Raw genomic sequence first — 25,338 nt, forward strand, 5'->3', positions numbered from 1 at the left:
ACTACACTTGCTTGACGGAAGGGATAGGAGACGCATCACAAGGAGGGGGGGGGGGGGTTTGGGGGTCAAAATTTAAAATGTAATAATGTTTAAGATTAAGTTAATAATTTTGTATGTTTTTTTCTGTCAATAAACAAATATTAAAGGGAAAACAAAAAATAAATAAATACGTAACCGCATTTTGCGCCATGTTACGTTCGGTGCAGCTCCACTGGCATTCTATGGGGAATATACGGCATACAATGACATCCGATGGGACAAGCTGGGTATTTAGAAGAGGGGCTTACTGACTTTCTAGAGCCCTTCAATTCTGGAAATCAATGGTGGCTCGAGATCTCAGACTCTGTATCTTGCAGTTCTGTAATGAAGCGTTCTCCGGAAAAGCAGCATCAACGCTTTTTGAGCGTCACGGCATGGCGGGCGTATGTAACACCCCAGATTATATGTGAGCGAAATGCCCACCATGTGACAAACCAGAACTTGCACTTAAACTTCTGCATTTTTTTTCGGAAAGTGACAATTTCATAAAAATAGAACAATACATGCAACGATGCAAACTGCTGAATCAGGAATCAGTCAGCGGGGCGTCCCAGAAATAGGCGTCTCATCGGGTCACCACGAATTGTGTTCGAAAGGGAAGTCTGGTGAATCTGAAGACGGCGAGCCTGTTTGGAGTGAAGCTTTGGGGAGATTTTTCACCTGTCCCCGGAGTCTGTGGGGTTCCTCCTTTTCCGTAGCCTCCTGGACATTTCAGTCGACAAGGCGTTGGAGTCGGCAAGTATGAAATATCCCTTTAAGCCTCCCGCACACGACGCAAAACAACGGATTCACAAACATGAATACTGTACGTACCTCCCAACTGTTGGAAATGACAAGGAGGGACAATGGCAGCGGCGCAGCGAATGTATAATAATAAGCCACGCCTCTAACCCTTCCCTGTGCATAACTATACACGCCCAGTCCCTTAGTGCCCCCACAGTTATATTTACATTGTGCCCCCTCACCATAGTAATACCCACAATGTGCCCCCTCACCATAGTAATACCCACAATGTGCCCCCTCACCATAGTAATACCCACAATGTGCCCCCTCACCATAGTAATACCCACAATGTGCCCCCTCACAGTAGTAATGTCCGCATTGTGACCCCTCACAGTAGTAATGTCCGCATTGTGCCCCCTCACAGTAGTAATGCCCGCATTGTGCCCCCTCACAGTAGTAATGTCCGCATTGTGCCCCCTCACAGTAGTAATGTCCGCATTGTGCCCCCTCACAGTACTAATGTCCGCATTGTGCCCCCTCACAGTAGTATTGCCCGCATTGTGCCCCCTCACAGTAGTAATGTCCGCATTGTGCCCCCTCAAAGTAGTATTGCCCGCATTGTGCCCCCTCACAGTAGTATTGCCCGCATTGTGCCCCCTCACAGGAGTAATGTCCGCATTGTCCCCCCTCACAGTACTGATGTCCACATTGTGTCCCTTCACAGTAGTAATGTCCGCATTGTGCCCCCTCACAGTAGTAATGCCCGCATTGTGCCCCCTCACAGTAGTAATGTCTGTATTGTGCCCCTTCACAGTAGTAATGCCTGCATTGTGCCTCCTCACAGTAGTAATGCCCGCATTGTGCCCCCTCACAGTAGTAATGTCCGCATTGTGCCCCCTCACAGTAGTAATGTCCGCATTGTGCCCCTTCACAGTAGTAATGTTCGCATTGTGCCCTCTCACAGTAGTAATGTCCGCATTGTGCCCCTTCACAGTAGTAATGCCTGCATTTTTCCCCCCTCACAGTAGTAATGCCCGCATTGTGCCCCCTCACAGTAGTAATGCCCGCATTGTGCCCCCTCACAGTAGTAATGTCCGCATTGTGCCCTCTCACAGTAGTAATGTCCGCATTGTGCCCTCTCACAGTAGTAATGTCCGCATTGTGCCCTCTCACAGTAGTAATGACCGCATTTTGCCCCCTCACAGTAGTAATGTCCGCATGGTGCCCCCTCACAGTAGTAATGCCCGCATGGTGCCCCCTCACAGTAGTAATGCCCGCATGGTGCCCCCTCACAGTAGTAATGTCCGCATGGCGCCCCCTCACAGTAGTAATGCCCGCATTGTGCCCCCTCACAGTAGTAATTAGTGATGGACGAACATCGGCCGGGATGATTCGCGAACACGCGTTCGCGATCAAATGTTCGCAAACCACGCGTTTGCGGCGGGCCCCATTGACTTTAATGGCAGGCGAACCTGGAAAACTTCAGGTCATATTTGCAGCCACCAAATACCGTACTTACTAGAAGTGCACAAATAGTCCCACAACATGGACAGTGACATACCAGAGGGGGGTCATTGGCAAAAATTTCCACATAAAATATGTATTTTAATCAGGGGCCTTTTTTATGCATCTTAGGGTCCATTCACACGTCCACAAATGGGTCCGCATCCGTTCCGCAATATCGGGAACGGGTGCGGACACATTCATTCATTCAATTAATGGGGCAGAATGGGAGGCGGAGAGCACACATTTCCAGAGCGTTGCCCCGAACTTCCGGGCCGCGGCTCCGCAAAAAAATAGAACATGTCCTATTCTTGTCGGCAATTGCGGACAAGAATAGACAGTTCTATGGGGGGTGCTGGCCGGGTGTATTGTGGATTCGCAATTTGTGGATTACACCACGGACGTGTGAATGGACCCTCAAAAATGTGCCCTGCTGGAGCCTAGAATTTTTTTTATTTCCTATCGGTTTGATGTATACAAATGTGCAGCACTCCACGTTTTAGTATCCTGCAGAGTCCATTACCAAAATGCATACGTTAACGTAATTTTTTTTCTACCATGGAACTGTATGGTGAACGGACGCCACTGTACGGCATCGGTCTGAGGCATCTGTTATAGCATACATTTTTGGTATGCATTAAATGGATGGCAAAAATAGGATGTGAACCCAGCCCTAGTGTCAGAATAAGCGCCAGTACACAGCGGAGCAGCGTGGCGGAGAGGGGAGGCCGCCATGTACTGACAGAGCGCCACCTGGTCCTGGTGGTCAGGGGTGAGGACTGTGCTTCCCAAGGATAATTTTCTACTGGGAAATACAGGGCACAGTATAATACACTAGAATCTATATACTATAAAGATATTAGCCCTACCCCCGAATAATAATACAATTAGGGGGTCATTTATTATATAGAAATGCGTCTATGTTAGGCGTATTTCTGACACAGATTGTGGCGCAAAGGTCCTTAGCACCGCAATCTGCATATTTTTCCTGCTCAGGCCAGGTCTAAAAAAAGGATGGCGTGGGCAGGGAAAGGGATACAGTTATGGCCATCCAGTTATTGGATACCACCGCCATACTGTGACCGGATAAAAGGGTATAGGAGGGCACAGTACAGGGAATGACTAGGGGCACTGCACAGGGTGTGGTAAGAGGGCACAATGCAGGGTATAAGGGGGCACAGTCACATGACCCTGTGACACTAGAAGGTCCTTATGGTGAATGCGGTTCATATGCCACCATAATGAGAGGCAGAGGAGTGAGACAGGGGTGTGATTATGTGGCTAGAGATGAAAAAAAATTAACTCTCGGCCAGTACAGACCCCAAAAATTTGCCAATAGGCGTTCACCTGACAGCAAAGAACTTTGGATTCCGTGGCTGGAGGTACATTAGGCGGTCACAGGATAAATATGTAACTATCGGCCACTACAGGCCCCAAAAATTAGGCATTCAACGGACATAAAAAGCCGTTTATGCTGCTGTATATACATAAGGCAAGGACCATTCTTTGTTCTGGGTGGTGGCGGATATGTGTGGGCTGGCATGAGGAAATTCAATTACACTTGCGCTTATCGGTCACGATCCCCCCTGCTGCGCTGAATGCCCTTTCGGACAGGACACTCGACGAGGGGCAAGCCAAGAGTTCCATGGCAAATTGTGCCAGCTCTGGCCACAAGTCAAGCCTGCACACCCAGTAGTGCAGGGGTTCCTTGCTTCTCAGAGCGTCCACATCGCCCGTTAACCTGATGTAGTCAGACACCTGTCGGTCTAGGCCAGTGATGGCGAACCTGTTAGAGACCGGGTGCCCAAACTGCAGCCCAAAACCCACTTATTTATCGCAAAGTGCCAACACGGCAATGTAACCGGAATACTCCAGTCCAGTATAGTATATTTTCCATGTACTTTATCATTTAAGTATAATGACCTGCCTACATTCAATGTGCTGTTCATAGTGTGCCCAGCGCTGATGAATGGCTGGTAAAGTCCAGAGTATATTGGTACACCATAGACTTTTTTTCCAGGGTGCGCGTGCCCACAGAGAGAGCTCTAAGTGCCGACTCTGGCACCCGTGCCATAGGTTCGCCATCACTGGTCTAGGCGTTCCCTGAGGCTGGATCCGGAGGGCGGCTGTCGATGGGTTGGCTGCAAGAATGATCTCATATCCAAAGTGACCAACACATCTTCAAACCGCCCTCTTCTTGCAAGCTCCGTAGGATTGGTACCCGCACCTGTTTTTCTGTGGGTGGAAATTCCTCTGCCAGCGCCCGCAGCAGCAGAATGCAGCATCTCTCGCAGCAAGGCCTGGAAATGCTGCATTCTGCCAACCCTCTGTGATGCTGGTAACATGTCCGCCATTTTGTGTTTGTACTGGGGGTCTAAGTACGTTGCCACCCAGTATTGGTCCTTGACCTTTATGCTTTTTATACGGGGTCCCTCTTCAAACACTGGAACATGAAGACCACCATTTGCACTAAATTGGAAGCGGTGGAGCGCCCAGGAGAATGTCGTCTTCGGTCTCCTCCCCAGCCACGGACAACACCAAGGATCCCCGAGAAGTTTAAAGTCTGCTCTTCTTGCTCCTCCTCTGCCCCGTCACCATCCTCCTCTGACTCCTCTTCAGACTCCTGTTGTTGACTTGTCTCAGATGGAGTAGCCCCCCCTGGGAATTCATCCAGCATTGCAACTTCCTCATCTTCCTGCTCCTCGAATGACACAACGCAATGCACGCTCCAGAAAGAAGGCGTAAGGTATGATGTCACTGATGGCGCCCTGGCTGCCACTGAGCAGTTTGGTGATCTCATCAAATGGCCGTCGAAGTCTGCATGCGTCGCGCATGAGCAGCCACTGGCGCGGTGAAAAGAAACCAAGCTCCCTAGAACCTGTCCTGCTGCAGAGTTCGTACAGATAGTCGTTAACAGCACGTTGCTGATGGAGCAGCCTTCAAGCATATACAAGGTTGAGTTCCATCGCGTCGGGCTGTCACAAATCAGACATCTGACTGGCAGGTGGTGTCGCCGCTGAACATCAGCAAGGCGAGCCATGGCCGTGTAAGATCTTCTAAAATGGCCAGAGATTTTCCTGGCCTGCCGCAAGACGTCCTGGACCCCGGGGTATTTGGCAACGAATCGCTGAACGACTAAGTTCAGGACGTGTGCCATGTACGGCACGTTTGTCATTTTGCCCTGTTTCAGCACGCTCAGCAGATTGACACCGTTGTCGCACACCACTTTACCAACTGTCAAATTGAGCGGGGTTAGCCACTGATCGGCCTGTGACCGCAGAGCTGAAAGCAGTGCAGGACCGGTGTGGCTCTTGGCTTCCAGGCACAACAGCCGCAGCACAGCATGGCAACGTCTCACCTGGCACGTCGAATCGGTTCTGGGGAGCTTGGGGGGTGCAGCGGAAGAGGCGGCAGCAGTGGAAAAGGAGGAGTCAGCCCAGGAGGAGATGGAGGAGGAGAAGAAGAGGCAGGCCTGCATGCAATCCGTGGCGGTAACACCAAAACCACACGGGTGCCACGGGTTAAATGCTTGACAGCCGTCAGAAGGTTCACCCAGTGGGCAGTAAAAGTTATGTACCTTCCCTGCCCGTGTTTGCTAAACCACATGTCTGTGGTCAGATGTATCTTGGCACAGACACTGTGTGCCAGAGATACATTCACTTGCCGCTGCACGTGGTCATACTGTATAGCTCCGGGATGCCCTTCTGGGAGAAATATTTCCTTCCGGGGACCTTCCATTGCGGTGTGCCAATGGCCACAAATTTTCTAAAGGTCTCCGAGTCCACCAGTTTATAAGGCAGTAGTTGGCAGGCTAGCAGTTCCGACAAGCCAGCGGTCAGCTATTGGGCAAGAGGGTTATCCAGCGTCATAATTTTTTTAATCTCGAACATTTGGGCCACGGAAGCCTGCCTTCTGCCAGATGAACGCGACGACGGCACGGTGGAAGGTGGAGTGGAGGACAAATGGGAGGAGAAGAGGCAGGACGTGGAGCGCCGGGAGTGTGGCTTTGTGGGTTCTGACGGCGTTGCTCCCACTGGCTCGGTGATGGGAGGCCAGGTGCCTTCTTAAGGCAGTCGTCCCTAGGTGAGTTTTGGGCTTACCGCGACTTATGTGTTGACAGCACAGGCTGCAGATGGCAATACTCAGAAGCTGACGTATAAAAAAAAAGCCCACACTGCGGAGCCATGTGCCGGCATCCTGGGAGCGCCAGATGTGACCGTGCATGGTGGATGGCTCGCTCCAGATACATTTGCAGTCTGTTTTTTGCCTTCTGTGCACTGCGAGTTCTGCCTGATTCTCCTCCTTCTCCTCCCTATCTGCTGCTCCGTCTCTTCCTTCTGAATGCCCCTCCTCTTCCTCTCCTGTGGGCACCCACGTGATGTCCATCGACAAGTCATCATCGTCACCTTCACCACCACTGACGTTAGAGACCTTGGAGTAGGCGGCAAAAGCGGGGACCTCCCTCCTTGGGCTGATGTGGGTACTGTTGTCAGACCGCTGGGTGGCGGCTGTTGCTACCTCCTCTTCCTCATCCAATGCCAAGAATGGCTGCTCATCGGTAAGGTCTGGGAATGGATGGGAAAATAATTCCTCTGACTCGAGTGGAGGGGCTATGGTGGTGTCTTTGGAGGTGCACACAACTAAGAGTGAAGAGGGTCCAGATACAGAGGATGAGGAGGGTGCAGAAGCGGAAGGCTGAGTGAGCCACTCAACCAAGTCTGGTGCGTCCTTTGACCTAATCGCACGCACCTTCTCCAACTTCCCACTTTGGCTCCGGCCTGGTGCACCTGCCCGACCCCTACCACCCCTGCGGAACGGCCTGCCTCTTCCTCTGGTTGTCTTTTTAAAAATGATCCTCTGAGAGAAGAGAAGAGCATTATTTGTGGAAGAAGTTACATCACACCCCTCAAGCTGGTTTTTTGGGGGGCAACTGGTATATCACACCCTTTGCAATTAGTTGTTCCAATAGCGTTTGTCCCTCTATATAGCTGCTGTATCTCAGCAGAACCGCACACAAATGCTGCACAATACAAATGCACTATAATATACTTTCTATGTTAGAAAGTATATTATAAGTATATCGCACCCCTCTGTGTATCACACCTATCGATAGCACACCGATACCAGTCCTTAGAAGGACTTTTGTGGCCTTATTAGCTAGCGTTTGGTGTCCCTAACAACCTGTCCCTGCTCCACACAGCAACCTCTCCCTACACTGGGGTGGGGGTGTGTCCATGAGCTGAAACGTCTCAATTGGCTGTCCTGTCCCACCTGATAGATCTGTCATGGGTCAAAGTTCGGCTCTATGCAAAAAAATATGGCGCGTGCGAATATCGCCATATGTTCGCATGTTTGGCGAATCGCAAATAAGCAAAGTTTGCCGCGAAACGACTGCGGGGTGAAGCGCAAGGCCATCTCTAATTGTGCCCCCTCACAGTAGCTATGCCCACATTGTGCCCCCTCACACAAGTTATTCCCACACTGTGCCCTCCTCACAGTAGTAATGCCCACATTGTGCCCCCCTCTTAGTAGTGCCACCTATGTTAATAAAGGCATTTCCTGGATGATTGGAGCACCTCCTGCGCTGGTGGTTCCCGGGCCTGCACGCTCCACCAGCACCGCGGTGTATGTATGTCAGCATGGTGCCTGCTGCGGAGCGTCGGCAGCTAAATGGTGAAGCGGGCACCAGGCAGCTCCCTGCTTCATCATTCCTAAGGACACAGAGACAGTTCATAGCGGGACATACCTCGTACCTCCCGGGACCACGGGACAGCCACCGGAATCCAGGACTGTCCCGCAGGTGTGGGATGATTGGGAGGTGTTTGGATACCCTCCATGTGCATTCTGCATTTTTCTCCCTCCCATCAATACAAATGACTATTGTCGTCAGCAATATGGACGGAATGGCTACACGGATCCACAATGGCGCATCGCCCCATAGAAATGAATAGGTCAGTGTGCCATCCGAAAAAATGCTGATGAGAAATAGAGTCCTTTGTGTGAGACCTTCTTAGGGTTTTCCAGTCACAAAAATAAAGGTGTGTGGGAGCAATATGCCAAAACGTTCAAGTATACGCGCCAAACCAAGTAGAAGAGGGACTTTTATGTAAATTTTCCCCAAAAGCGGCGCCATTTTGAGGGTGTTCGTTCTTTATTGTGAATTTTATTTTTAAGTTTTAGTTTTGCTGCTAAATTATCACAAACCCTAGAGTCACAGGATGCTGACCTGCAGTACCCCCTTAGGCCCCTGGGTGTCGCTGTAGCCTTACTGTGACACCAGGGTAGGGGAGGCAACAGCTATAAGTGCGACAGCGGCACCCACAGGTCGTATGGAGGTACTGCACATGACGTAACCCGCAGAACTGGAATGTGGCGTCTGGCCTCACGTGATGCATGTGACGGTCAAGATGGCGGCCGGATGCTGTCTCCATGGTGACGAGCGGAAGTCAAGCTGTCAGCTGGTAGGGTTTGGTAAAGATGGCGGCGGAGGCTGAGTACGAGTCTGTGCTATGTGTGAAGCCCGAGATAAGCGTGTACCGGATCCCGCCGAGGGCATCCAACCGGGGCTACAGGTGAGGAGGACTGGAGCAGCCCGATATAGATGCAGCATCCATATGTCACGATAATCCTGCCGACACCTTACCTGTCGTGCTGTGTCTCCATCTCAGGGCCTCGGACTGGAAGCTGGATCAGCCGGACTGGACGGGGAGGATGCGGCTGACCTCCAAGGGGGCAGTGGCCTTCATCAAACTGGAGGACAAGGTGTCAGGTACCTGAGAGCCCCCCGACTACTACTCCTGTCATGTGACCCCCCGACTACTACTCCTGTCATGTGACCCCTCCCGACTACTACTCCTGTCATGTGACCCCTCCCGACTACTACTCCTGTCATGTGACCCCTCCCGACTACTACTCCTGTCATGTGACCCCTCCCGACTACTACTCCTGTCATGTGACCCCCCGACTACTACTCCTGTCATGTGACCCCCCCGACTACTACTCCTGTCATGTGACCCCCCCGACTACTACTCCTGTCATGTGACCCCCCGACTACTACTCCTGTCATGTGACCCCCCCGACTACTACTCCTGTCATGTGACCCCCCCGACTACTACTCCTGTCATGTGACCCCCCCGACTACTACTCCTGTCATGTGACCCCCCCGACTACTACTCCTGTCATGTGACCCCCCCGACTACTACTCCTGTCATGTGACCCCCCCGACTACTACTCCTGTCATGTGACCCCCCCGACTACTACTCCTGTCATGTGACCCCCCCGACTACTACTCCTGTCATGTGACCCCCCCGACTACTACTCCTGTCATGTGACCCCCCCGACTACTACTCCTGTCATGTGACCCCCCCGACTACTACTCCTGTCATGTGACCCCCCCGACTACTACTCCTGTCATGTGACCCCCCCGACTACTACTCCTGTCATGTGACCCCCCCGACTACTACTCCTGTCATGTGACCCCCCCGACTACTACTCCTGTCATGTGACCCCCCCGACTACTACTCCTGTCATGTGACCCCCCCGACTACTACTCCTGTCATGTGCCCCCCCCGACTACTACTCCTGTCATGTGCCCCCCCCGACTACTACTCCTGTCATGTGACCCCCCCGACTACTACTCCTGTCATGTGACCCCCCCCGACTACTACTCCTGTCATGTGACCCCCCCCGACTACTACTCCTGTCATGTGACCCCCCCGACTACTACTCCTGTCATGTGACCCCCCCGACTACTACTCCTGTCATGTGACCCCCCCGACTACTACTCCTGTCATGTGACCCCCCCGACTACTACTCCTGTCATGTGACCCCCCCGACTACTACTCCTGTCATGTGACCCCCCCCGACTACTACTCCTGTCATGTGACCCCCCCGACTACTACTCCTGTCATGTGACCCCCCCGACTACTACTCCTGTCATGTGACCCCCCCCGACTACTACTCCTGTCATGTGACCCCCCCCGACTACTACTCCTGTCATGTGACCCCCCCCGACTACTACTCCTGTCATGTGACCCCCCCCCGACTACTACTCCTGTCATGTGACCCCCCCCGACTACTACTCCTGTCATGTGACCCCCCCCCGACTACTACTCCTGTCATGTGACCCCCCCCGACTACTACTCCTGTCATGTGACCCCCCCCGACTACTACTCCTGTCATGTGACCCCCCCCGACTACTACTCCTGTCATGTGACCCCCCCCGACTACTACTCCTGTCATGTGACCCCCCCCGACTACTACTCCTGTCATGTGACCCCCCCCGACTACTACTCCTGTCATGTGACCCCCCCCGACTACTACTCCTGTCATGTGACCCCCCCCGACTACTACTCCTGTCATGTGACCCCCCCGACTACTACTCCTGTCATGTGACCCCCCCGACTACTACTCCTGTCATGTGACCCCCCCGACTACTACTCCTGTCATGTGACCCCCCCGACTACTACTCCTGTCATGTGACCCCCCCGACTACTACTCCTGTCATGTGACCCCCCCGACTACTACTCCTGTCATGTGACCCCCCCGACTACTACTCCTGTCATGTGACCCCCCCGACTACTACTCCTGTCATGTGACCCCCCCGACTACTACTCCTGTCATGTGACCCCCCCGACTACTACTCCTGTCATGTGACCCCCCGACTACTACTCCTGTCATGTGCCCCCCCCGACTACTACTCCTGTCATGTAACCCCCCTCCCCCCCGACTACTACTCCTGTCATGTGACCCCCCCCCCCCCCCCCGACTACTACTCCTGTCATGTAACCCCCCTCCCCCCCGACTACTACTCCTGTCATGTGACCCCCCCCCCCCCCCCCCCGACTACTACTCCTGTCATGTGACCCCCCCCGACTACTACTCCTGTCATGTGACCCCCCCCCCCGACTACTACTCCTGTCATGTGCCCCCCCCCCCCGACTACTACTCCTGTCATGTGACCACCACCCCCTGCTCCTCCTGTCCTGTCGTCCCCTCCTCTGTGCCGACACCAAGTTCTTTCTGGCTGACAGTTTGTTACAGTGTATCAGTGCGGTCTGTTCTGTGTGGTTTACCTCTTAGAGGGTTGTCATCCTTTGTATGTATATGGGGAATTTTTCCATTCGCTGACATCAATCAGAGGTCTTAAAAATGTTGAAGAATTGAAACCATGTTGAACATTTCACTACACAAAGCGGCGGAGTCCAGATAGTGAACTGGGGGGGGGGGGGGGGGGGAGGGTGTAATATCAGAAATGTACGGACAGCACATGGAGGCGCCGTTATATGTAGTCCGGCTATTAGAAGGTGCCCCCCGGGGTGCGGGGCTTGGGACGCTATGAGATGGATGTTACCTGACATAGAATAGCAGACTGTGGCAATGCTGGAGAGTGTCAGGATGGAGGTGAGTGCTGGTGACCCTGCAGGGATGGGTTTGTGCCTCGCACCTCACGCCTCTCTCTCTCTCTCAGGAGAACTCTTCGCTCAGGCTCCAGTCGACCAGTTTCCCGGGCTTGCAGTGGAAACAGTGACCGATTCCAGCCGTTACTTTGTGATCAGGATTCAGGACGGAAACGGTAAGTAAAATGCGGAGGCCGGAGGGAGAAGTTAGCAAGTAGGGTCACCTGGGGGTCAGATCTGATCAGGGCATTTGTCACGTTGCTGCCATCTAGTATTGTAGCAAACGAAAGCAGCGCATGCACAGGAATGAGCTAGCCCCTGGCCGTCCAGCTGGACCTCCTATAACTACAGAGACTGCAGCAGAGACAGCTGGGCCTCCTATAACTGCAGAGACTGCAGCAGAGACAGCTGGGCCTCCTATAACTACAGAGACTGCAGCAGCAGCAGAGACAGCTGGACCTCCTATAACTACAGAGACTGCAGCAGCAGCAGAGACAGCTGGACCTGCTATAACTGCAGAGACTGCAGCAGCAGTAGAGACAGCTGGACCTCCTATAACTGCAGAGACTGCAGCAGAGACAGCTGGACCTCCTATAACATCAGAGACTGCAGCAGCAGTAGAGACAGCTGGACCTCCTATAACTGCAGAGACTGCAGCAGCAGCAGAGACAGCTGGACCTCCTATAACTGCAGAGACTGCAGCAGAGACAGCCGGACCTCCTATAACTACAGAGACTGCAGCAGCAGTAGAGACAGCCGGACCTCCTATAACTACAGAGACTGCAGCAGCAGCAGAGACAGCCGGACCTCCTATAACTACAGAGACTGCAGCAGCAGTAGAGACAGCTGGGCCTCCTATAACTGCAGAGACTGCAGCAGCAGCAGAGACAGCTGGACCTCCTATAACTGCAGAGACTGCAGCAGCGACAGCTGGGCCTCCTATAACTGCAGAGACTGCAGCAGCGACAGCTGGACCTGCTATAACTGCAGAGACTGCAGCAGAGACAGCTGGACCTCCTATAACTGCAGAGACTGCAGCAGCAGCAGAGACAGCTGGACCTCCTATAACTGCAGAGACTGCAGCAGCAGCAGAGACAGCTGGACCTCCTATAACTGCAGAGACTGCAGCAGCGACAGCTGGGCCTCCTATAACTGCAGAGACTGCAGCAGAGACAGCTGGACCTCCTATAACTGCAGAGACTGCAGCAGCAGCAGAGACAGCTGGACCTCCTATAACTGCAGAGACTGCAGCAGCAGCAGAGACAGCTGGACCTGCTATAACTGCAGAGACTGCAGCAGAGACAGCTGGACCTCCTAAAACTACAGAGACTGCAGCGACAGCTGGGCCTCCTATAACTGCAGAGACTGCAGCAGAGACAGCTGGACCTCCTATAACTGCAGAGACTGCAGCAGCAGAGACAGCTGGACCTCCTATAACTGCAGAGACTGCAGCAGCAGAGACAGCTGGACCTCCTATAACTGCAGAGACTGCAGCAGCAGCAGAGACAGCTGGACCTGCTATAACTGCAGAGACTGCTGCAGAGACAGCTGGACCTCCTATAACTGCAGAGACTGCAGCAGCAGCAGAGACAGCTGGACCTCCTATAACTGCAGAGACTGCAGCAGCAGCAGAGACAGCTGGACCTCCTATAACTGCAGAGACTGCAGCAGCAGCAGAGACAGCTGGACCTGCTATAACTGCAGAGACTGCAGCAGCGACAGCTGGGCCTCCTATAACTGCAGAGACGGCTGGACCTGCTATAACTGCAGAGACTGCAGCAGAGACAGCTGGACCTCCTAAAACTACAGAGACTGCAGCAGCAGTAGAGACAGCTGGGCCTCCTATAACTGCAGAGACTGCAGCAGCGACAGCTGGACCTCCTATAACTGCAGAGACTGCAGCAGAGACAGCTGGACCTCCTATAACTGCAGAGACTGCAGCAGCAGAGACAGCTGGACCTGCTATAACTGCAGAGACTGCAGCAGCGACAGCTGGACCTCCTATAACTGCAGAGACTGCAGCAGAGACAGCTGGACCTCCTATAACTGCAGAGACTGCAGCAGCAGCAGAGACAGCTGGACCTGCTATAACTGCAGAGACTGCTGCAGAGACAGCTGGACCTCCTATAACTGCAGAGACTGCAGCAGCAGCAGAGACAGCTGGACCTCCTATAACTGCAGAGACTGCAGCAGCAGCAGAGACAGCTGGACCTGCTATAACTGCAGAGACTGCAGCAGCGACAGCTGGGCCTCCTATAACTGCAGAGACGGCTGGACCTGCTATAACTGCAGAGACGGCAGCAGAGACAGCTGGACCTCCTATAACTGCAGAGACTGCAGCAGAGATAGCTGGACCTCCTATAACTGCAGAGACTGCAGCAGCAGAGACAGCTGGACCTCCTATAACTGCAGAGACTGCAGCAGCAGAGACAGCTGGACCTCCTATAACTACAGAGACTGCAGCAGAGACAGCTGGACCTCCTATAACTGCAGAGACTGCAGCAGCAGAGACAGCTGGACCTCCTATGACTGCAGCAGAGACAGCTGGACCTCCTATAACTACAGAGACTGCAGCAGAGACAGCTGGACCTCCTATAACTGCAGAGACTGCAGCAGCAGAGACAGCTGGACCTCCTATAACTGCAGAGACTGCAGCAGCAGAGACAGCTGGACCTCCTATAACTACAGAGACTGCAGCAGAGACAGCTGGACCTCCTATAACTGCAGAGACTGCAGCAGCAGAGACAGCTGGACCTCCTATAACTACAGAGACTGCAGCAGAGACGGCTGGACCTGCTATAACTGCAGAGACGGCAGCAGAGACAGCTGGACCTCCTATAACTGCAGAGACTGCAGCAGAGATAGCTGGACCTCCTATAACTACAGAGACTGCAGCAGCAGAGACAGCTGGACCTCCTATGACTGCAGCAGAGACAGCTGGACCTCCTATAACTACAGAGACTGCAGCAGAGACAGCTGGACCTCCTATAACTACAGAGACTGCAGCAGCAGAGACAGCTGGACCTCCTATAACTGCAGAGACTGCAGCAGCAGAGACAGCTGGACCTCCTATAACTGCAGAGACTGCAGCAGCAGAGACAGCTGGACCTCCTATAACTACAGAGACTGCAGCAGCAGAGACAGCTGGACCTCCTATAACTGCAGAGACTGCAGCAGCAGCAGACACAGCTGGACCTCCTATAACTGCAGAGACTGCAGCAGAGACAGCTGGACCTCCTATAACTGCAGAGACTGCAGCAGAGACAGCTGGACCTCCTATAACTGCAGAGACTGCAGCAGAGACAGCTGGACCTCCTATAACATCAGAGACTGCAACAGAGACAGCTGGACCTCCTATAACTACAGAGACTGCAGCACCTCCTATAACTGCAGAGACAGCTGGACCTCCTATAACTGCAGAGACAGCTGGACCTCCTATAACTGCAGAGACAGCTGGACCTCCTATAACTGCAGAGACAGCTGGACCTCCTATAACTGCAGAGACAGCTGGACCTCCTATAACTGCAGAGACAGCTGGACCTGCTATAACTGCAGAGACTGCTGGAGCCTCCATAGAGAAGGCAGACATGGCTTAGTACCTGCCTTATCCATTGCTGTATACTGGGAGCTTATCGAGCTCTGGAAGCGGCGGTGACCATTACTGCCGCAGCCACGTGGTCACTGGGTGCAGCCTCAGGGGAAATCGGCAAAACAGTCCGCACAGACGCCTTCACGGTTATTAGATGCTGGTCCTCAGTATTGGATGGTGGGGATCTATGGTTTAAAGAGCGCGGCGGTCTCCTCCTCAGCCTGTGGTGTCACCTCCACCGGTCGCTCAGTAAAGGCCTGCTCTCTAGAGGAGGAGACCACTCCTCTTACATACAGCGATCTCCTCCTCAGTATCGGGACGAGTGATCGCTAATGCATCGCTCGTCCCTATACTGTCTCATTGTTTGCCGGCAGCAGAGCGTCTATTACACAGCGCGATCTGCCGCCGGCAAACCAGGATTGTTTAACATATTAAAAGATCCCGGTTTCCCCTTTTGCTCGTTCATCGGGTAATCGGCGGCAGTATTACACTGCCAGATGTTCACTAAGGCTGGGTTCACACTTGAGCGTTTTACAGCGCGTTCAAACGCGCTGTAAAACGCTCAACACATGAAAACCAATGCTTCCCTATGGCCCTGGTTCTCACTTGAGCGTTTTACAGCGCGTTTGAACGCGCTGAAAAACGCCCTACGCTCAAAAAAGTTCTTGAGCTTCTTTGGGGCGTTTTGTCGCGCGTTTGCAGCCATAGGACACTGCAGTCAATCACACAAACGCGCGTAATACGCGCGTTGACTATGGACAAAAACGCGCGTTAAACGCGCATATCAAATACGCTCAGGTCTGAACCCAGCCTAAGGGACGCCGAATAATGAATAATCAGCCTGTGTAATAGGCCTTAACATTCAGCACCGAGCACAGCCAGTGTACAACTGCCGCCACACGTTACACCGACCACAGAGGGCATTTTGAAGCAACGTAAGGTTTGTGCCGCGGACTGTCGCTGTTCGTGTCAGTGCTGGTTCCTGATCACGTGAGGCTAATCACAGCCATTTTATACCCCTAAAATTGGACTGCACTGGCGTATCTATACCGCCCATCTATACCAGTTATCTATACCGCCCATCTATACCAGTTATCTATACCGCCCATCTGTACCAGTTATCTATACCGCCCATCTGTACCAGTTATCTATACCGCCCATCTGTACCAGTTATCTATACCGCCCATCTGTACCAGTTATCTATACCGCCCATCTGTACCAGTTATCTATACCGCCCATCTATACCAGTTATCTATACCAGCTATCTATACCGCCCATCTATACCAGCTATCTATACCGCCCATCTATACCAGTTATCTATACCGCCCATCTATACCAGTTATCTATACCGCCCATCTGTACCAGTTATCTATACCGCCCATCTGTACCAGTTATCTATACCGCCCATCTGTACCAGTTATCTATACCGCCCATCTGTACCAGTTATCTATACCGCCCATCTGTACCAGTTATCTATACCGCCCATCTGTACCAGTTATCTATACCGCCCATCCATACCAGTTATCTATACCGCCCATCCATACCAGTTATCTATACCAGTTATCTATACCGCCCATCGATACCAGTTATCTATACCGCCCATCGATACCAGTTATCTATACCGCCCATCGATACCAGTTATCTATACCGCCCATCGATACAAGTTATCTATACCGCCCATCGATACCAGTTATCTATACCGCCCATCGATACCAGTTATCTATACCGCCCATCGATACCAGTTATCTATACCGCCCATCGATACCAGTTATCTATACCGCCCATCGATACCAGTTATCTATACCGCCCATCGATACCAGTTATCTATACCGCCCATCGATACCAGTTATCTATACCGCCCATCCATACCAGTTATCTATACCGCCCATCCATACAAGTTATCTATACCGCCCATCGATACAAGTTATCTATACCGCCCATCGATACAAGTTATCTATACCGCCCATCGATACCAGTTATCTATACCGCCCATCGATACCAGTTATCTATACCGCCCATCGATACCAGTTATCTATACCGCCCATCGATACCAGTTATCTATACCGCCCATCGATACCAGTTATCTATACCGCCCATCGATACCAGTTATCTATACCGCCCATCGATACCAGTTATCTATACCGCCCATCGATACCAGTTATCTATACCGCCCATCCATACCAGTTATCTATACCGCCCATCCATACCAGTTATCTATACCGCCCATCCATACCAGTTATCTATACTGCCCATCTATACCAGTTATCTATACCTACTTGCAAAATAGTGTATTTTTGTAGTGCATGATGCGGCCTGTCAGCAGGATCACCCCTAAATACCAGACTGCAGCGGTGCTTGCTATTAGAACAAATAGCCGCAGCCCGGTAATTAGCAGTGCGCCGCTTGTGGATCCTGCTGCCTTCAGCCTGTCATTTTATACCAAAACTAGAAAACTATTAAAGAGAAGACCCCCCTGAGAGCCGGCTCCTTGTATCGCCCACGCGGGGGGCGGTGCAGATATTAGATAATCTGGGGGGACGCCTCGCTCCATGCAGATTTCCAGCAGACATCTTATCCGGGCTTCTAACCACCTGTTTCTCTGTTCCTTTAGGAAGAAGCGCTTTCATCGGCATCGGGTTTGCAGATCGGGGGGATGCCTTTGATTTCAACGTATCTTTACAGGACCACTTCAAGTGAGTGTGACACGGAGCCACGCCACCGCCACCGGTCAGGGAAAGGACTTATAATCTGAATTCTCCTTCTGCCCTCCATCTCCAGACTCCTGTGCGTTTACTAGGCCGTCGTTACGTAAAAACCAGCTGCAGGCATCGGACAGCGTAACATTACGTTATTATGAGCGCAGTATTGCTGAGGCCCAGCAAACCTACAGGACTGGTGGAAACTGGTGTCGTGTACTGGTAACAAACGCACTATTTCAGGTTCAAGGTGAAGACCGAGGAGGCCGCACTCCAAACAGAAAAAGCGTTTTATTCACCCAATGTCAGCCGGCGCTGGGTAAATAGAACTTTGATGCTTTTTGGAGTGCGGCCGTCTCTGCCTTCATCCAGGATTCGGTAAGGACTTGGATTCTGCCCCTGGCTTTGCATTTCTTTATCTGGCGCAGTGCCGCTCTCAGATACTCTTTACGAGAGGCTACCCACAGCACTTCCAGAATATATATATATATAGAGCTCCTTTTTAGGTAAATACATTAACGTTTTTTCCGGATGACACCGGAGAGACAGATCAGGTATTGCAATGCATTTGTGAGACGATCCGCATCCGGATGCATCCGTTTGCGTCCAGATTGCCGGATCCGGCAACTGCCTACCGGAATCCTCTGCCGCAAGTGTGAAAGTACCCTTACATCACCACTCGAGTTAGCATCATCTGATAGCAACACATCAGCTGGGAAGTCCGTTCAGCGAGACTATCGGAGACTGGATTGGGAACCACCATTTCCTGCGCAGATACAGGACGTCTACCTTATAGAGGAGGTCCAGCTTTTATACCACAGAGCTTCGCCCCCTAATGGAATGTAGCAGGATTACATGATGGTCACTGTGCAGATCTTGATTTTCTGTTTATTTCGGACCTTGGAGCGGCCACTGCTCAGATCCGCAATAAATCAGAATCCCAAGACAAACGATGCAGACGATGCCGACTCTCTTTACACACATTTATCAGAGACAACACCTGGTGCAGAGTTCAGAGCAAAGCTCTTCTTTGCTCAGTCTATATCAGATAACACGAACAAAGCCTTCCACAAACATTTCCATCTGATAGAAACCTACAAGGTCTCAAATAAACCTACAAGGACACAGTTTCATGATCCGTTCACACGTCCGTGATGTATTGCGGATCCGCAATACACCCGGCCGTCACCCCATCCGCAATTCTGGACAAGAATAGGACATGTTCTATTTTTTTTTTTTTGCGGGGCCGCGCTCCGGAAATGCGGATGCGGAGAGCACATAGTGTGCTCTCCGCATCTTTTCCGGCCCCATAGAGAATAGATATTTTGCGGAACGGATGCGGACCCATTTGCAGACGTGTGATTGGACCCTAACTATTCAAGTGCAAACATTGCCAAACAGTCTTTAATTCATTCAGAGGGGAGAATACTTGTATCAGACCCAATGGATTCCAAATGACCAGAGACATATTTATATTCACGGGATGGAAGAAGAATCCAGACGGTTTCTCTGAACTGGTATTCCTATTTTGTAAAGTGATGGTATATTGCTAGGAAAGGCCATCACTTTGTGTTTGGTGGGGGGGGGGTCCTAATTCTGGGACTCCCACTGACCCTGGGTATGCGGAGGTTGCAGCGCTGACGTAGGGCTGCATCCCAGCCACAGTTTTTTCCTGTTCAGCGTTGAGCAGGTGGACGGAGCGCTGCTGCGCGCAGGAAAAAAACAGCACTGCGTACTCAGGTTCGATGGAGGTCGTAGAGGCCGGACCCTCGCTGATGGTAAAGTGATCACTTATGTTATGCGCTAGTAGGAGCAGCCTGAGACGAATCGCTGGGAAGATCTGCAACCGTAGGAAAGCCACATTCAGATAGGAAATGGCGAAAGGAACAAATGGAATATTTATATTTAAAGGGGTTGTCCAGGATTTTCATATTGATGGCCTATCCGCAGAATAGGCCAACGATATCAGATGGACGGGGGTCCCCGTATCCGTGCCAATCAAGTGTTATGTTGTAGCTCCGGTGCTGGAACTACACATAAATATATATATATAATTTATTTAATTTTTTTTGTGGAAATTGTCTTGAATTTGCAAAGATTTTTTCCAAATAACCAAACTGTCAACCAACATTTCTCTAGGTGGGTGAAGCAAGAATCGGATTTCTCCAAAGAACCCCAAGGACAGGACAATCTACCCAAGCTGGATTTAGGATTCAAAGAAGGGCAGACAATCAAGCTGAACATTGGGGTATGTGCATCGTGTGAGTGACGGGAGGGCACCGGGGTCCTCGGCTGCAGTCCATCCTACAGTCTCATTACTGACAGGTTTACTAGTGGCCTTCATCATTGCGTGCATGTGAGTGATGGGCGGATTAGATTGTCAGCTTCTGGGACTAGGGACTGCTGTGAGTGACTGCAGTCTGTGCACAGCGCTCTGCAATATGTCGATGCTATTAGAAATAAGTCTGAATCCACACTCGGATGTTTCGGCATCAGTTCCACACAGAGGGGTCCAGTGGATTTCGGGGTGTGCTGGCGAGTTGGTGCTTTCACATTGCGAGGGTCGTCCTTATAAATGTAAAATCCAAGACTTTCTTCTCGCAGGCGGTCATCGGTATTACAGAAACTTCTGAGATCTCACGGATCAGACGCTGATTTCTTTCAATCCTTTTATGCTTCATATTTTGTTTTTGCCTCTAACCAGAACATAAAAAAGAAAGATGGCGCCTGTAAGCCTCGAGGGAACGCCGGCGCTGGTGGTATTGCTCTGCTTCCTCCTCCTCCTGGGGGGAGAATCCCAACACCAACCACCCCTGTGGCTACCGCAGCACCTAATCTATCTCCCCCCAACAACACACCCTCCAGCCCAGGTACGTGCACCGCTCCGCAAACATATGTTACACTATAGAAGGGGCCCAGACACCTACATGATCAGGTGCTTATCCCTAGAGACTCGCAATAACTACAGTTAGGGCTCATGCACACCACCGTATGTATTTTGCGTTCCGCAAAAAAAAAGGGATAACGTCCGTGTGCATTCCGTATTTTGCAGAACGGAACAGCTGTCCCCTAATAGAACAGTGATATCCTTGTCCGTAATGCGGACAATAATAGGACATGTTCTAACTACTTGCGGAACGGACATACGGAAACGGAATGCACACAGAGTAACTTCCGTTTTTCTTTTTTGTGCACCCATTGAAATGAATGGTTCTGCATACGGTCTGCAAAAAAAAAAAAACGGACACTAAAAGAAAATTCTTTGTGTGCATGAGCCCTTAAGGGGTTTCCAGGACTTTGATATTGATGGCTTATCCTCATAACAGGCCATCAGATCGGTGGGGGTCTGACACCCTGGACCCCCCCCGATCAGCTGTTCTGTAGTAGCTCTGGAACTGCGTTGTGCAGTGGACGGAGCTACTAACTGTCCTGGAGGTGACTGCTGCAGTAACCAGCTCCGTTTATCACGCAGTGGATGGAGCTGTGTAGTTCCAGCGCTGGAGCTACAACAAAACAGCGGGGATGCGGGGTGTCAGACTGCCGCCCATCTGATATGGGTAGCCTACCTGAAGATAGGCCATCCGTATCAAAATATGAAAATATGAAAGTCTTGGATAACCCCTTTAAGACTCCATGACCTATACAGTTACGTATATGCCGACGACGCGGTTACAAGAGCTGTGCCCGTGCGATCCACGGCAAGAGCCAAGCTGTGATTGACGGCCAATGTAACGGCCAGAATCGAAGAAACCACTCGTCCTGCACGACCTCTTAGATGCCTCACTCAGTAGCGATCACAGCATCTAAGGAGCTTGACAGACAGCAGGCTCCCTCCTAGGGTCCATTCACACGTCCGTAAGTGTTTTGCGGATCCGTAAATTGCGGATCCGCAAAACACGGACACCTGCAATGTGCGATCCGCAATTTGCGGATCCGCACATCACAGACACTATAATAGAAAAGGCCCTTTCTGGTCCGCAATTGCGGACAAGAATAGGACATGTTCTATTTTTTCCAGGAACGAAATTGCGGATCCCGAAAAAACGGATGCGGATCCAGGAAATGTGGATTTGCATCCGTTCCAGCCCCATGGAAAATGAATGGGTCCTTAAATTGCGGAACGAATGCGGACCCAAATTACGGACGTGTGAATGGACCCTTACTCCTACATAATTCAGCGCAGAATCTGTGTGTTTTTTTATTTTTATTTCCGCGAGTCTTTGATGCAGGGATGGGACTTTTCGAGGTGTTTTTGGAGCTGATTTTTAGAGCCAAATCCAGCACCAAAAATTCTGTGCGAACTGGTTCTAAGTATTCATTTCGTACAGAATGCTACTGATCGCAGCCTCACTACTGGTGGGAAAGAGTGAAATGAAAGTCCCATAAAATGCAGTAAAAAATCCCCCTCCTAATAAGTAAATAAATCCACTTAAATGTATATTTTATTTTTGAAAAATATTTTTGAATGGCTCTACTACTACCCAATGTGAAGCACTGGCTCATTAAAAAGTGACAACAAATATGGCTGCACTTCCTGTTGCTTATTTGGCAAAAATGGCCGCCGCGTCCAAACAAATATCTCATTGAGTAGAAACATAATCACCATTTTTGGCAAAAGGATTTGTAAATGTTTCACTGAAAAGTCAAAGGGGGCCCGGGACCCGTTAGCTGCTGGGGCCCCCAATAATCATCTGTCATCTCCCAAGAAACCCAGCAGCAAGTCTTCAGTTCCTCTTCAGTGCCCCCACAGGGGAAATGAAGCATTACACAGTTTTATAGGAATCAATGGACTGTCAGAGTAAAGCGCAGATTCTAACCATCGAGTGAAAATCTGTTGTATTTTTGTGTACAAACGTCTTGTTGGGCAGAATCCACACCTGTCGGGGTCAGCGAGAAAATGTTTATCCTATTTTTTTCCGCAGACATCTTGCTAGACTTGGGGTCCCCAGTGCCACCTCCTAAAGCTGCTCCTGCCTCCGCAGACATGTGGGGGGATTTTAATACTGCCAGCAGGTGAGTGCAGCTCTGGAGTATAATACAGGATGTAATTCAGGATCAGTACAGGATAAGTAATGTATGTACACAGTGACTGCACCAGCAGAATAGTGAGTGCAGCTCTGGAGTATAATACAGGATGTAATTCAGGATCAGTACAGGATAAGTAATGTATGTACACAGTGACTCCACCAGCAGAATAGTGAGTGCAGCTCTGGAGTATAATACAGGATGTAACTCAGGATCAGTACAGGATAAGTAATGTATGTACACAGTGACTCCACCAGCAGAATAGTGACTACAGCTCTGGAGTATAATACAGGATGTAACTCAGGATCAGTACAGGATAAGTAATGTATGTACACAGTGACTGCACCAGCAGAATAGTGACTACAGCTCTGGAGTATAATACAGGATGTAACTCAGGATCAGTACAGGAGAAGTAATGTATGTACACAGTGACTCCACCAGCAGAATAGTGAGTGCAGCTCTGGAGTATAATACAGGATGTAACTCAGGATCAGTACAGGAGAAGTAATGTATGTACACAGTGACTGCACCAGCAGAATAGTGAGTGCAGCTCTGGAGTATAATACAGGATGTAACTCAGGATCAGTACAGGATAAGTAATGTATGTACACAGTGACTGCACCAGCAGAATAGTGAGTGCAGCTCTGGAGTATAATACAGGATGTAACTCAGGATCAGTACAGGATAAGTAATGTATGCACACAGTGACTGCACCAGCAGAATAGTGAGTGCAGCTCTGGAGTATAATACAGGATGTAACTCAGGATCAGTACAGGATAAGTAATGTATGTACACAGTGACTGCACCAGCAGAATAGTGAGTGCAGCTCTGGAGTATAATACAGGATGTAACTCAGGATCAGTACAGGATAAGTAATGTATGTACACAGTGACTGCACCAGCAGAATAGTGAGTGCAGCTCTGGAGTATAATACAGGATGTAACTTGGGATCAGTACAGGATAAGTAATGTATGTACACAGTGACTCCACCAGCAGAATAGTGAGTGCAGCTCTGGAGTATAATACAGGATGTAACTCGGGATCAGTACAGGATAAGTAATGTATGTACACAGTGACTCCACCAGCAGAATAGTGAGTGCAGCTCTGGAGTATAATACAGGATGTAACTCGGGATCAGTACAGGATAAGTAATGTATGGACACGGTGACTGCACCAGCAGAATAGTGAGTGCAGCTCTGGAGTATAATACAGGATGTAACTCAGGATCAGTACAGGATAAGTAATGTATGTACACAGTGACTGCACCAGCAGAATAGTGAGTGCAGCTCTGGAGTATAATACAGGATGTAACTCAGGATCAGTACAGGATAGGTGATGTATGGACACGGTGACACAGTTACTTATGCAGCTTCTATCTTTGTATAGCCCAGTGTTCAGTGCTGGACATGGGCTCTGTCTTCAGGTCGGGTTCACACTTGGTGGTTTTTCTGTGTCGTCGCCCCCCCCCCCCCCCCCCTTTGATATGTTTTAAAATCAAATTCACAAACTGCAGACTTTCTATTACATGGTTTTTCCCCACACTGCCGCCCCCCCCCCCCCCCCCCTATCGCTTCTTCAGTGGGGGCAGGGAGGATGTAACAAAAAAAGTGGTTTCCCTTTTCTACATAAACGGTTGTATTACGTTTTCCTAGAATTTTCCGGTGAATACAGAGCGTGAAAACCACAAATCCTCATCCAGGCGCGTTTCCCTGCTGCAGTCTTTGTGGCGCAGTAGTAGCGGAACATTGTATCTGACTTCTACCGCCAAATGGGAACCTGACCTTACAGTTGTGGTGTCATACGCCTCCTGCCTCTGCCGTATGAGACGCTGTTCCTTTACCTGCTTGCCCTCTTTCTTCTGTCCAACAGTCTGTCCTCTCAGGCTCCGCAGTCTTCTAGCTGGGTTCAGTTCTAATGGCCGCACCCGGATCCTCTTCTTTTCTCTTCCCTTGGAGAACAGACAGTCCCCCGTCCACCGCCGGGAAGCACAGCCGCCCTGTACCGCCTATCATTGTGACGTCTCCTCATTATTTGGGCTGTGTGGGTCTCCCAGGGGGCATCGTGTTGGGCATCTCATTCTTTCTCCTCTTTGCGCTGCCCTGTCCCCCGTCCCTGCCTGCTCCCCGTGTCGCCATGTCATTGTTTTGCTGTCTTTCAACCTCCCCCGCCCCCAAAGTACCAGTTACACACACTGTAATCATTCCACGCGTACGTGCAGGGTATTGCGGACTGGCGCCAAAACGTAATAAGCCCGTGCCCAATCTGTGCCAGAGCTGCTGTGTTTACAGACAATTGTCATTTAGATACATTTTTTTTTATTATTATTGTTTTAAAATCAGTGTTAGTTTGTGCCATCCAGGCCACC

At 50.8% G+C, this 25,338-nt stretch overlaps 1 protein-coding gene across 2 annotated transcripts; it reads left to right on the forward strand.

Moving 5' to 3' along the window:
• Window positions 1-642: 642 nt before the first annotated feature.
• NECAP1 (NECAP endocytosis associated 1) lies at window positions 643-25,338 on the forward strand. 2 transcript variants are annotated; one of them, XM_040438767.1, is made up of 8 exons: window positions 643-778; window positions 8,934-9,034; window positions 11,735-11,839; window positions 17,864-17,945; window positions 20,088-20,196; window positions 20,653-20,818; window positions 22,871-22,961; window positions 24,843-25,338. In XM_040438767.1, the coding sequence occupies exons 2-8, from the start codon at window positions 8,977-8,979 to the stop codon at window positions 24,886-24,888; spliced, it is 657 nt and encodes a 218-aa protein (XP_040294701.1). In that variant the 5' UTR covers window positions 643-778; window positions 8,934-8,976; the 3' UTR covers window positions 24,889-25,338. The 2 variants fall into 2 exon arrangements, with proteins under 2 accessions (XP_040294701.1, XP_040294700.1); XM_040438766.1 differs by lacking the exon at window positions 643-778 and adding an exon at window positions 7,789-8,837.

Source organism: Bufo bufo, chromosome 6 (assembly GCF_905171765.1).
Source record: "Bufo bufo chromosome 6, aBufBuf1.1, whole genome shotgun sequence".
NCBI classification, from domain to species: Eukaryota; Metazoa; Chordata; class Amphibia; order Anura; family Bufonidae; genus Bufo; species Bufo bufo.

Bases quoted from the DNA above. Each gene is read 5' to 3' on its own strand.
- NECAP1 (XM_040438766.1), top strand. From the start codon at position 8,743: ATGGCGGCGGAGGCTGAGTACGAGTCTGTGCTATGTGTGAAGCCCGAG. The intron at 20,197-20,652 runs GTATGTGCATCG...GCCTCTAACCAG, and splicing joins CAATCAAGCTGAACATTGGG to AACATAAAAAAGAAAGATGG. The intron at 22,962-24,842 runs GTGAGTGCAGCT...TCTGTCCAACAG, and splicing joins GATTTTAATACTGCCAGCAG to TCTGTCCTCTCAGGCTCCGC.